At 43.7% G+C, this 14,881-nt stretch overlaps 1 protein-coding gene across 1 annotated transcript in view; it reads right to left on the reverse strand.

Annotated features, from left to right (window-relative positions):
* Positions 1 to 14,881, reverse strand: part of LOC122930598 (SAP domain containing ribonucleoprotein) — a 98,383-nt gene that overhangs the window by 69,254 nt on the left and 14,248 nt on the right. The window contains exons 2-3 of the mRNA XM_044284092.1: positions 7,830 to 7,929; positions 5,856 to 5,902 (exon numbers count right to left, since the gene is read on the reverse strand). Of these exons, the coding sequence (XP_044140027.1) occupies positions 5,856 to 5,902; positions 7,830 to 7,929 (147 nt within the window). The remainder of the gene's footprint in view (positions 1 to 5,855; positions 5,903 to 7,829; positions 7,930 to 14,881) is intronic.

Consider the following 14,881-nt stretch of genomic DNA (forward strand, 5'->3'; position numbering starts at 1 on the left):
GACTTTCAATGTAAAAGTCTGGACGGATCCGTCTGAAGCTACTTTCACACTTAGAATTTTTTTTTACAATATAATGCAGACGGATCCGTTCTGAACGGGTCCACCGTCTGCATTATATGAGCGGATCCGTTTCAGACGGATCCGCTCTGAACGCAAGTGTGAAAGTAGCCTTAGGGGCTAGAACCTGGGATCTTTCATACCTTGTCCTATTCAGCCTGATAGATCTCTATCAGGGTGAATAGTACTTCACACTGTCCCTGCTGCTCTGTGCCTTGTGCACACAGCATCAGGGATGTTACCATGGCAACCAGGGCTTCTGTAGCGTCCTGGCTGCCATGGTAACCGATCGGAGCCCCAGGATTACACAGCTGGGGCTCCGATCAGAAGCTGCCACTACACCACCAGTGAGGGGGAGGGGAGAGGTCCCTGTGGCCACTGCCACCAATGATTTTAATACTGGGGGGTTGAGAGGGGCCGGCGCACTGTGCCACCAATGATTTTAATGGGATGGGGGGTTGAGGGGGGGCACACTGCACCACCAATGATAATTACCCCTTTATACAGGAGGCGGGTACTGGCAGATCAGCGGCAGTTAACCCCTTAGGTGCCGCACCTGAGGGGTTAACTGCCTCTGATCGCAGCTCCCTGTCAGGGGCAGGGTGCCGGTAATGCGATTCTGCTGCCGGCACCCGCCCCCTGTATTGTGTTAAAGACTGACTACTATATGGGTCCGGATTTTCACTATTAGGCTACACAGAGCGGCGCCCAGCGATGTCTCAGCACTCACCATTAGTCCTGGGCGCCGCTCCGTTCGCCCGCAGCGCCCCATTACTGTCTCCTCTCCTGCTCCACATGCTGCTGAATGCTGATTACTATCGGAGCAATGGGAGGAGACATCAGCTTCACTAGTGGGCATTCCTTCTTCCTGGCTGTAGCGCTGTCCAATCGCAGCGCAGGGAGAAGGAACGCCCACTAGTAAAGCTGATGTCTCCTCCCATCGCTCCGATAGTAATCAGCATGTGGAGCAGGAGAGGAGACAGTAATGGGGCACTGCGGGCGAACAGAGCGGCGCCCAGGACTAATGGTGAGTGCTGAGACATCGCTGGGCGCCGCTCTGTGTGGGAAATGGGAATAGTCCTATCATTGGTGGCTCAGTGCGCCCACCCCTCCTCCGCCCCTCTCTTCTCATTGGTGGCGCAGTGCGCCCGCCCCCCTCTTCTCATTGGTGCCAGCGGCAGCAGCACAGGGGGGAGGGAGGAAGAGGACAGCTGCTGAGAGAACATGAGAGCGCCGGCAGTAGCGCGCTCATGTTCAAAGATACTAGGCTGCGCAGAAGCGCAGCCCAGTATCGAAAAAACGGAAATCCCGGTATCGTGTCGATACCGGGACAAAAGTATCGATTGGGTATCGAAATTTCGATACCCGCAACAACCCTAAACGGACCTAGGGGTCTCTTCAATCCCCATTGTCGCTCTGACTGCCTTTAGCAAGTCACTCATCTCCTCCGAGGAAAAATAAAACTTCCTATTATTTTCGTATATTTCCCCCTCAGAGAGAGATGGATCATCCTCCCACTGCGTGGAAGTAGAAGCTTTATCGCCAGCATCCTCGGATCCGGAGGAAATAATCCTGGAACGCGGACGCTTGCGAGAAGGCTCATCCTGGGGATCAGACGGAGCAACTCTAGCGGCCCGGATTTCTTCCTGAACCACCGATCTGATATTTTCCATAAGGGACGATTGTTCCTGCTGGATCACATCAGAAATACATGCTTTACAAAGCTTCTTTCCATATTCGTCAGGCAGTTTCCTTGCACAAGAGATGCAGCGAGGAGATTTTTTTAAACTTTTTTTGCGCCTCTTTAGCCTGAAACAGATATGTAAATAGCGGTATCAGAAATAAGGCTTAGCAAAAATACAGTGCCATAAGACAAGCGGACCCCCAGAGGGATACTTACAGGAGGCAGAGGGGGGCATCAAGCTCCATAACAGTTTGTACCTCAGGACCTGACATTTTTGTGACGTAAAATGCAGCTGCAGTACTCACAGACCTCAGATTAGCGTCCTATGGCTGTTCCCGCCTTTTATTCAAACTGCTCTGCTCCTGCGCTTTACTTCCGGGTTGCGTCCGAACCCGGAAGTGACGTCACCGACTTCGGCGTGCGCACACGCCGGCCGCCACCAGCCCGACCCACAGGGGAGGAGGAGGAGGAAGATTGCGGCCCGGGAGGAGGCTCCAGACCAGCCGGAGCGAGTCCTCCCGATACCCCCCAGCCCAGCATGAGCACACGGCCGCCGGCAGACTGGGGGAGCTCCGACGGCCCTCAGGTAACCAGGAGGCCCCTGGAGACTAAGAAAAATAATAAAACCGAAATCCTATCTTCATCTCCCTGCCGGCCGCAGGGAGACTCTTCTCTGACCCTGGCCACAGTGGGGACAGGAACACTGAGGTGCGGTGGTGGGAGGGGGCAATTTAACCTCTTCTCTGTTTCCTGCCCCCACAGAGGTCATGGGTCAATCTCCTTGTGGCCGTCATGGTGATGATATGGGAAATAGGACAGGTCCTATTTTTTTGACGGACAGGATACACAGATCACGGTCTCGGCTGCAAAACGGTGCATTTTCCGATTTTTCCACGGACCCATTGAAAGTCAATGGGTCCGCGAAAAAAAAAAAAAAAAGGAACGGAAAACGGCACAACGGCCACAGATGCAAACAACGGTCGTGTGCATGAGGCCTTACACTGCCTGTCGTCTTGGAAATGAAGTGTAATAAGTACGCACTCTAGTCACTTAAATGGAGCAAGTACGTGCAATTACACTACGCCATCACTTCACAGGAGACGACACGTAGTGTAATGATCAGGAAGCAGCGCTGGCTCCTATTCAAACACCTGGTCGATACTGATGACCTGACCCGACGATAGGTCATCAATATATATGGCATGCATAACCTAATGAATGTTAAAGCAAGCAGGAAAACCAGATTAAATAAGACAAGGGATGGAAACACTATGAGGGGGATTTATCAAGACTAGTGTTTCATACAATACTCTTAAAGGGAAATGCATTAGAATAAAATGTGTCAAATTTATTAACAGGCGCACAAGCTACTTTCTGGGTTTAGGTGCAGTAAATCTGTCTACAGCCCTACTGCTTCACCCTGCCCCATCTGCGCAGGGTGAAAAAGTCACAAATGACTGCGCAAATATGGCACATGCCTTATATTGCACCTTTTTTCTATGCCACAAAACTGGATCACAGATTCAAGCAAAAAGTCTCTCTAAACTGTAAAAACACACATACACACACACACACACACACACACCAAAACACAAAATCCATATCCCATATGCATGCACGGCTTTTAGGCTTATAAATCCAGGTGGTGTCATACACAGCACTTTATGCCAGTTTTTTGGTTTCTCAGGATTAAAACAGCTGTTGTTGCACTCTGGCAGGAACAGGTTAGGACTACAGTTGTCAGTGACAACCAAGGACCCAGAGGAGACAACAGAAGACCTCAGGGTCCTTGGTTGTCACTGACCTTTTGCTTTCCACTCTTCTGTACATAGTGCTCAATGCAGCGAATGGAGGAAGCAGCTATGCCGGGCGATGTCTCAGACACAGCAGAGCTTCTCTGTCTTAGGAGACCCAGATTAGCTTTGCCAATGTATAATGCCCCATAGCGGGTTGTTTCCCCCTTAACTGGGGTTCCTTTGCAAACAATCATGTCAATGCATCATGTCATTGGCTGCAGTGGCCACATGATGTTCGTCAAACTGGATATTGAAGCGGGGAGACAGTCGATCTGCAGAGGCAGCAGGGGAGACAAGCAGCCGGAACCAAGCATCAGAAATCAAGCATGAGCAAGTCTGGGCATGCTGAGAAGGTCTGCTAGAAACAATCCCGTTAACCACCAAACTGTTCTGCCCAAGCTCAGGCTGTGGGAAAAGTACCTAACTGTTAGCTTTCATACAAGACCAAAATGACAGCATTAGTCCAAGCAACAGATGAGAAATCGAGTTCGGACTAAATTGCAGATAAAACCAGCTTTTACTTTCAACTGTATTCACTGCATCCCGATTTTTAACAGTGATATCTTCCCATGTACTGAAGATACTGCTGTCATATAGGTATTGTATGAAAGCTTGGAATGCCAGCTTTCAAACAAAACCAAGCCCATAAGATGGTACCAAACCAGACATATGAGCAGCTAAAGCATAACCACCCCCATAACCACCTGTGCGAGTAGGCATGCAATTGCAGTCAGTTTTGTCTGTGAATGCGTTCCGTCGTTCAGTTTTTTCAGCGCGAGTACAATGCATTTTGCACGCTCGTGAGAAAAAAACTGAATGTGGTACCCAGACCCGAACATGGACTTCTTCACTGAAGTTCGGGTTAGGTGTTCTGTAGATTTTATTTTTCATTATAACATGGTTATAATGGAAAATAATAGCATTCTTTAATACAGACTGCAAAGTGAAATGTCACTTGAGGGTTGAAAAATAATAAAAACATTACTCCCCTTATCCACTTGATCACGCAGCCGGGATCCTCTTTTTTGTTCTTCTTGAAGGACCTGCAAATGGACCTTCACTGACCAGCACAGGTCTTGCGGAAAGATAGAAGGACCTTCTATCTTCATTCAGCATGTCCTGTGCTGACGTCACCGCGCTTACCACATGGTGAGCGCAATGACCTTAGCGAAGGTCCTTTTTCAGGGCCTTCTAGAAGAACAAAAAAGAGGATCCCGGCTGCGCGATCAAGTGGATGAGGGGAGTAATGTTTTTATTATTTTTCAGCCCTCAAGTGACATTTCACTTTGCATTCTGTATTAAAGAATGCTATTATTTTCCATTATAACCATGTAATAATGGAAAATAAAGTAAATGGGGACCCGGGTCTCTCGTCTCCTTAGCAACCATGCGTGAAAATCGTGCGGATGCTATGAGATTTTCACGCAGCCCCATTGATTTCGGAGCCTGCATTGCGTGAAAAACGCAGAATATAGAACATGCTGCGATTTTCACGCAACGCACAAGTGATGCATGAAAAACATCACTCATGTACTCAGCACTATTGAAATTAATGGGTCAGAATTCAGTGCGGGTGCAATGCGTTCACCTCATGCATTGCATCCGGGCGGAAAACTCACCCGTGTGAAAGGGGCCTTAAAATGTGCAGAACACTGCTTTGACGTAAGCCAACCATGTCGTATAAGGAAAAGGGTCTAACATGTCTAGCAAGATGCACCAAATAACACAATGGACCACATTAATAATTGGAATACTCAATTTTTGTGAAGTGAAGCACGTTTGTGACCTTTTTAACGGCACTTGCACAGATATTTTCGCGCAAGTGCCATCTCTCCACAGTTCAGGCCCACAGACTGCCAGATGCTGCACCAAATTTATCACAAGGCATAGACCTCATCATAAAATCAGACGCAGAATCTGACAGTGTGCCTGGTTCTCATAGCCTAGTGCAAGTCATCGAGCTATGTTAAATCTGCCCAAGTGAATCATTATAATTAATAAAATAAATAAATTGCTGCATATTCTGCCCAATCCAGGTCAAGTGTGGGCGTTTAATACTGTGCCTGGTGCTGTAGTACCCAGGCATAGCCACTACACAGTGTACTAAGCTGTAGTCTTCCATTGTCCTGGTTCCACCATACAGAAAAAAAAAAAAAACAAACACACACACAGGAAGCGCCTGGGAGTAATGTTGATGATTGACCCTACAGAAAACTTTGCTAAGCTAAATGTAAGACCACACTATCTCCCCGATGTTTAAATATGTTAATAATGCAAATCCATATAGCACTAGATATTTATATTGACAATATAATTACCTCTGTTTCATCTCCTAAGACATCTTCTTCATTGGGCTCCTCTTCAGCTGCAGTACAAAAAAATTATATGCAAAAAGTTAGAAAATGGAAATGTTCTAGTGGTCGCGATCTTCATTTAAAAAGGCTTGGATAAAGGCTTTTTTTTTTTTTTTTTTACGTTGCTTTACAATAACTGTTTGCTGCCAAGTTGATATATAGATACTTTAGACCAGGTATGCTCAAGGGTACTTAATTTTGATGCAGTAATAGAAAAATAAAAGCAATTCAACCACCATTTTTTGAACTTTAAATTTATGACGTTCACCATGTTAAGAAAAAAGATTAAAAAAAGAAGATCAAAACATCCTGCATGATCTGATAAAAAAATATGCAGATGTCCATGCCTAAAACTGGAAAACTGATAATAATGCACTAACACAATAGACGCAAGCAGAGGTAACTAGGAAAAGCACACTATGTGCAGGGTCTGCTCTCCTGAATGTAGATGCCCATCTATCATATCATGCAGGATATTTTTTATCTTTTTTCTGTGATTTTTGCTTAGTTTGTAGTATCTACTTGAGGGAGTGGCACCTTCAAGTGTGAATGCGCTCCTATTTTATCTTGGGAGTAGCGTTTCTGTGCACTTTTGCCCTTCCTATCAAAGGTGGTACATATAGCAGTGCGTGCTCTTCCTCTGATCAGTTGCTGGATGCACATAGAGGTGACTAGGAGCAGCACACTATAGAGAGTCTGCTTTACTAGTCTTCTCCCTGTACCGATGGTAAGGATTTACATACAATGCGGGAAACCAGAATGGGGGGCACAGTGGGGAAAAGGAGCAGCGCATATAAAATAATAAACTATATCAGGTCATCAGTATTTCCTACACTGCCAGGTATTTATAGGTTATTTAATTAAGCTGATCAGTTTAACTAGCGAATGGTGTAAATGAGCCCTTCAGCCTCATGCACACGACCATTGCCTGACCGTGGCCGTATTGCGGCCCGCAAACAGCAGAACCGCAATACGCGGGCACAGGCCGTGTGCTTCCCCCATCACGGATGCAGACCTGTTCACTTGAACTGATTCGGAATCCGGAGCTGCGGTGCTTCTGTGGTGTTTCTGTCCGTGCCTCCGCACCGCAAAAAAAATAGAACATGTTCAATTTTTTTTCGGTGCAGACAGATCACGGAATCATTAAAGTTGAATGGGTTTCGATCCGTTCCGGCCGCCACACGGACGTTGCCCGTGCATTGGGGACTGCAAATTGAGGACCCCAATGCACATAACGACTGCACAACAGCCGTGTGCATGAGGCCATAAGGGGATTCTGTCACCAGGATTATACCTATTGAGGCATTCATATGTGCAGTTAGGTCTTCTTCAGCATGTTTTAAATATATTTGTGCTACTGCCATCAATCAGTGTATAAAAAATAAATAAAAAAAGATGTTATTGATATGCTAATGTCCTTCCTAAGGAGCCCAAGGGGCTGTCCCTATTACTGTTGGAGTCTAGCACCGCTTCACATCCAATACTGCCCAGAAGCGCAGTAATCTCGTGCACAGACACTGCATGTAGGCTCCCGCATGATCTTTGGCAGCAGTAGCCTCAGGTAATGCACGTGTCCATGCGCAGGATTACGGCAATTCTGGGCAGTGTCTTTGGGGCTGGAAGGAGGGTATTTTTGAATAATGGGCTCCAGGAGAAGGGGTGTGGCAGGGCGATGGGGGCTAGAGACCTAACTGCACATAAGAACACCTCTATAGGTATAATCCTGGTGACAGAATCAATTTAAGTTCCATTAACACAGCATCCGGAAGCCAGAATTTTGGCGTAGATGCAGCAGTGGCAAAAAGCCTGGACAGAGCCTGCCTCTCTTTGATCTCAATGGGAGGCCACGCTCCTGTTTGTAATGTCAGGGGTTAAAGTCACAACCATTCCAAGAAAGAATAAAAAATTCAAAAAGTCAAAATCTGAGCTTTTGCCAACCGTGTTCCTCTAGGTACGTCTGAAGTCTGTTCACCAGGTCACTCTTGTTACCCTTCACATCCAAACCACGGGCCAGACATTCCTGCTTGAGTTCCGCAAGCTGCAAAAATAACAAAAATAATTGTTAAAGTGGAACATAATATCATTGTACTTGGATTGGTAAACTAGAACAGTTTAACCCATCCGAGGAAGAAGGTAACACATTACTTATGGGACCAAGTTCCTTTAGGGGAAGGAAAAGTTTTAATTAGGGAAAGTGTTAGTATATTTTATTCTGAAGATTGGGTATGGACAAGGTAGGAGCCGTGTAGGATGTAAACTTTCTTGATATTTATAAGTATGGGGTACAAGTGCCTGGTGCGACCAATGATGACGAATCTGATCCAGATGCTAGTAAACATCTGGGTCATGGCATCAATAAGTGGCCCAAATAGGCACAGAGGGGTGATTACATGAGTAAGCAGGTATGCTCCGATTGTTAAAATGCACAGAAGTCCATGTTACCCTCCCCTGCGATCATGTACAGTTACACAGGGAGAAAAGGATCTAATTCTCTCCTCTTCCCCCACTGCTCCACTAGGCCGATTTTAACCTAGAATATCTCAGGTCATTTTAAAAGCAGATCTAATCTAGCCGCAATAATGCCTGAGAGAGCTGTTAGAAACTAGTCCTAGTGTGAACTGAATACACCTGCAACTCTCAATTCTGACCAGATTTCAGGTGTATCTCTGGTACGGTACTGCAAAGCCAACCAGGTCTTGATTTAAAGCTTAGAATGGCTCATATCACTAGCTGCTATGCTGATGCAAGGACATAGGATTTTAAGCTGTCATACAGCTACACATATATATATATATATATATATATATACACACACACACACATACATACATATATATATATATATACACACACACACACACATATACACACACACAGCACTTCCAATAAAAAACCGTAATTTATTCAGCCACAGTGAGGCAACATTTCGGCTCAAACACAGAGCCTCTCTCAAGGCTTTGTGTTCGAGCCGAAATGTTGCCTCACTGTGCCAGTGTCGCTGAATAAATCAGGGTTTTCTATTGAAAGTGCTGTCCGTTTCCTTCTATATTTTTGGGTAAGGAGTTACACCCTGGGACATAGCACCCGTGACTACCATTGTGAATTGGTGCTGATCAAGAGAGAGAAATTATATAATAAATATATATATATATATATATATATATATATATATATTATATATATATATATATATATATATATATATATATATATATCTCTATATCTATCTATCTATATATATATCTATATATCTATCTATCTATATCTATATCTCTATATCTATACACACACATATATACACACACACACACACATATACACACACACCTTCTCATTCAAACAGTTTTATTTATTTTCATGACCATGAAAATTGTAGATTCACACTGAAGGCATCAAAACTATGAATTAACACATGTGGAATTATATACATAACAAAAAAGTGTGAAACAACTGAAAATGTCATATTCTAGGTTCTTCAAAGTAGCCACCTTTTGCTTTGATTACTGCTTTGCACACTCTTGGCATTCTCTTGATGAGCTTCAAGAGGTAGTCACCTGAAATGGTCTTCCAACAGTCTTTAAGGAGTTCCCAGAGATGCTTAGAACTTGTTTGCCTTCACTCTGCGATCCAGCTCACCCCAAACCATCTCGATTGGGTTCAGGTCCGGTGACTGGAGGCCAGGTCATCTGGTGCAGCACCCCATCACTCTCCTTCATGGTCAAATAGCCTTTACACAGCCTGGAGGTGTGTTTGGGGTCATTGTCCTGTTGAAAAATAAATGATGGTCCAACTAAACGCAAACTGGATGGAATTGCATGCCGCTGCAAGATGCTGTGGTAGCCATGCTGGTTCAGTATGCCTTCAATTTTGAATATATCCCCAACAGTGTCACCAGCAAAGCACCCCCACACCATCACACCTCCTCCTCCATGCTTCACGTTGGGAACCAGGCATGTAGAGTCCATCTGTTCACCTTTTCTGCATCGCACAAAGACACGGTGGTTGGAACCAAAGATCTCAAATTTGGACTCATCAGACCAAAGCACAGATTTCCACTGGTCTATGTCCATTCCTTGTGTTCTTTAGTCCAAACAAGTCTCTTCTGCTTGTTGCCTGTCCTTAGCAGTGGTTTCCTAGCAGATATTCTACCATGAAGGCCTGCTTCACCCAGTCTCCTCTTAACAGTTGTTCTAGAGATGTGTCTGCTGCTAGAACTCTGTGTGGCATTGACCTGGTCTCTAATCTGAGCTGCTGTTAACCTGCGATTTCTGAGGCTGGTGACTCGGATGACCTTATCCTCCGCAGCAGAGGTGACTCTTGGTCTTCCTTTCCTGGGGCGGTCCGCATGTGAGCCAGTTTCTTTGTAGCGCTTGATGGTTTTTGTGACTGCACTTGGGGACACTTTCAAAGTTTTCCCAATTTTTCAGACTGACTGACCTTCATTTCCTAAAGTAATGATGGCCACTCGTTTTTATTTTACTTTGCTGCTTTTTTTCTTGCCATAATACTAATTCTAACAGTCTATTCAGTAGGACTATCAGCTGTGTATCCACCTGACTTCTCCACAACGCAACTGATGGTCCCAACCCCATTTATAAAAGGCAAGAAATTCCACTTATTAAACCTGACAGGGCACATCTGAAGTGAAAACCATTTCAGGTGACTACCTCTTAAAGCTCATCAAGAGAATGCCAAGAGTGTGCAAAGCAGTAATCAAAGCAAAAAGGTGGTTACTTTGAAGAACCTACAATATGACATTTTCAGTTGTTTCACACTTTTTTGTTATGTATATAATTCCACATGTGTTAATTCATAGTTTTGATGCCTTCAGTGTGAATCTACAATTTTCATAGTCATGAAAATAAAGAAAACTCTTTGAATGAGAAGGTGTGTCCAAACTTTTGGTCTGTGTATCTCTATATATATATATATATATATATATATATATATATATATATATATATATATATATATATATATATATATATATATATATATATATATATATAGATACACAGACCAAAAGTTTGGACACACCTTCTCATTCAAAGAGTTTTCTTTATTTTCATGACTATGAAAATTGTAGATTCACACTGAAGGCATCAAAACTATGAATTAACACATGTGGAATTATATACATAACAAAAAAGTGTGAAACAACTGAAAATGTCATATTGTAGGTTCTTCAAAGTAACCACCTTTTTGCTTTGATTACTGCTTTGCACACTCTTGGCATTCTCTTGATTAGCTTTAAGAGGTAGTCACCTGAAATGGTTTTCACTTCAGATGTGCCCTGTCAGGTTTAATAAGTGGAATTTCTTGCCTTTTATAAATGGGGTTGGGACCATCAGTTGCGTTGTGGAGAAGTCAGGTGGATACACAGCTGATAGTCCTACTGAATAGACTGTTAGTATTATGGCAATAAAAAAGCAGCTAAGTAAAGAAAAACGAGTGGCCATCATTACTTTAAGAAATGAAGGCCAGTCAGTCTGAAAAATTGGGAAAACTTTGAAAGTGTCCAAGTGCAGTCACAAAAACCATCAAGCGCTACAAAGAAACTGGCTCACATGTGGACCGCCCCAGGAAAGGAAGACCAAGAGTCACCTCTGCTGCGGAGGATAAGTTCATCCGAGTCACCAGCCTCAGAAATCGCAGGTTAACAGCAGTTCAGATTAGAGACCAGGTCAATACCACAGAGTTCTAGCAGCAGACACATCTCTAGAACAACTGTTAAGAGGAGACTGGGTGAAGCAGGCCTTCATGGTAGAATATCTGCTAGGAAACCACTGCTAAAGACAGGCAACAAGCAGAAGAGACTTGTTTGGGCTAAAGAACACAAGGAACGGACATTAGACCAGTGGAAATCTGTGCTTTGGTCTGATGAGTCCAAATTTGAGATCTTTGGTTCCAACCACCGTGTCTTTGTGCGACGCAGAAAAGGTGAATGGATGACCTCTACATGCCTGGTTCCCACCGTGAAGCATGGAGGATGAGGTGTGATGGTGCTTTGCTGGTGACACTGTTGAGGATTGATGATGACCTGGCCTCCACAGTCACCGGACCTGAACCCAATCGAGATGGTTTGGGGTGAGCTGGACCGCAGAGTGAAGGCAAAAAGGGCCAACAAGTGCTAAGCATCTCTGGGAACTCCTTCAAGACTGTTGGAAGACCATTTCAGGTGACTACCTCTTGAAGCTCATCAAGAGAATGCCAAGAGTGTGCAAAGCAGTAATCAAAGCAAAAGGTGGCTACTTTGAAGAACCTAGAATATGACATATTTTCAGTTTCACACTTTTTTGTTATGTATATAATTCCACGTGTTAATTCATAGTTTTGATGCCTTCAGTGTGAATCTACAATTTTCATAGTCATGAAAATAAAGAAAACTCTTTGAATGAGAAGGTGTGTCCAAACTTTTGGTATGTACTGTACCTCCAAAAATAGTTACTACTTTACATTCCCCATATGTCTACTTTATGTTTGGATCATTTTGTAAATGCCATTTTATTTTTGGGGGATGTTATAAGGCTTAGAAGTTTAGAAGAAAATCTTGAAACTTTTCAGGACATTTCTAAAACCCACTTTTTCAGTACCAGTTCAGGTCCGAAGTTACTTTGTGAGGCTTACATAATAGAAACCACACAAAAATTACAAACTACACCCCTCAAGATATTCAAAACCGATTTTTACAAAAACTTTGTTAACCCTTTAGGTGTTCCGCAAGAATTAAGGGAAAAATAGAGATAAAATTTCACTTTCTTGGTAGATTTTCCATTTGAAGCTATTTTTTCCAGTTATAAAGCAAGGGTTAACAGCCAAACAAAACTCAATATTTATAGCCCTTATTCTGTAGTTTACAGAAACACCCCATATGTGGTCGTAAATTGCTGTACGGGCACACGGCAGGGCGCAGAAGGAAAGGAATGCCATATGGTTTTTGGAAGGCAGATTTTGCTGGACTGGTTTTTTGACACCATGTCCCATTTGAAACCCCCTGACGCACCCCTAGAGTAGAAACTCCAAAAATGTGACCCCATTTTGGAAACTACGGGATAGGGTGGCAGTTTTGTTGGTACTATTTTAGGGTACATATGATTTTTGGTTGCTCTTTGTGAGGCAAGGTAACAAGAAATAGCTGTTTTGGCACAGTTTTTATTTTTTGTTATTTACAACATTCACCCGACAGGTTAGATCATGTGGTATTTTTTAGGGCATGTTGTCATGGACGCGACAATACCAAAATATGACCATTTCTATTGTTTCAGTTTTACATAAAAAATAAAGATTCTTTAGTGTCTCCACATTCTGAAAGCCATAATTGTATTTATTTTTTTGGGTGACTATTGTGTACGGGCTCATTTTTTTTCGGGAGGAGATAACGGTTTGATTGGCACTATTTTGGGGTGCGCATGACTTTTTAATCGCTTGCTATTACACCTTTTGTGATGTAAGGTGACAATTTTTTATATATATTTTTATAGAGCAGGTTATTACAGATACCTAATATGCGTAGAACATTTTTATTTTTTTATTTTTAATCATTGATAAATGTGCTTTTTTTTACCCAGACCCAATTGGTTCTTGAAGATCCAGTGGGTCTGATGTCTGTATAATACAGTACACTATTGTACTGTATTTTCAGTTTACACTTCGTCTGATCAGACTTCTGCCTTTAGCAGAAGTCTGATCAGACTTGGCCTTACCATGGCAAGCCAGAAGCCTGTGAAGGCGTCCGGTTGCCATGGTAACCATCGCCCGCTGCCACAACAAAGCAGCGGGTGATGGGGAGGGAGGCCCCCTCCCTCTGTGACCCCGTCAAGAATCGGGGGCTGAAATGGCACAGCAGCCCCTGATGGGAGAGGGAGGGAGCTCCCTCCCCGTTAACTCCTTCCGTACAGCGGTCCCTATGGACCACGGCATGAAAGGGGTTAAACGGCTGACATCTGTGAGCACGGTTGTCAGCCGTTTCAAGCAGTGTCAGAGAGGGGGCGGGCGGATGATCGCGGTCACGGATCGAAGGAATCAGAAACTTCCGAAGGGGCTGCAAACCGCAGGTCTGCATTGTCCCAGGGTGCCTGTTGATTGATTTCAGCAGGCACCCAGTTTTTGACCACCGCCTGACGCTCGGAGGTGATCGGAAATACACATGATGTACCGGTATATCATGTGTCCTTAAGTACCAGGACATCATGAGAAACCGGTACGTCATGTGTCCCCAAGAGATTAAAGGCTATGTACACCTTTAGAGGCAATTTTTGTTTATGGTTGCATATTACACATTTTTGGCTAAAAAATTTATTTTCAAGTGGCCTTTATTAAAAATATTGAGTCATTTTGTCACAAAGGGTTAACTGTTTTTGTACCTGTGTGACTGGTACTTTCACTTAGCCGGTCATCCAATTACCCACATTTCTAAACTACTAAGAGATAAGAACAGAGCTATGAGTGCTTATAATGTCAGAGAGCAGGAGTCTGTCTGTTCCCCAGATAAAGGAAAAGACAGAAAATCCACAGGTAGCTACTAGAGCATGTCTGCTCTGTACAGAAAAAAGGACTCCGTATTAGTAATAAAGACCAATTGAATTTTTTTTTAGCTCAAAAGTAGTACAATGCAATGATTAACAAATAAAAAATACATTTCCCCCAAAAGGTCTACATAGCCTTTAGAAGGGACCTGTCACCACTCCCGACATGCCTAAATAGCTTCATGCGTTCCCCATGTAATAATTCTGGAGCATCTACAAGGGTGTATCCTGCACCCCCCCCCCCCCCCAAACCTGGTTACCACCCCTCTGTACCCTTACTGCAGACTACTAGCAATTCATTCATAACTTCTAGTAGAAATAATAAAGGAATGGCAGGATATAGAGCCATAAGAATAGATGCTCCAGAATTGTTATTACAAGAGGAACACATGAAGCTATTAAAATGGGCATGTCAGGAGTGGCAACAGGTCATCTTTAAAGATTATGTGCAGTGCTAGTCTACTG

The sequence above is a fragment of the Bufo gargarizans genome, chromosome 3, assembly GCF_014858855.1.
Source record: "Bufo gargarizans isolate SCDJY-AF-19 chromosome 3, ASM1485885v1, whole genome shotgun sequence".
Lineage (NCBI taxonomy): Eukaryota > Metazoa > Chordata > Amphibia > Anura > Bufonidae > Bufo > Bufo gargarizans.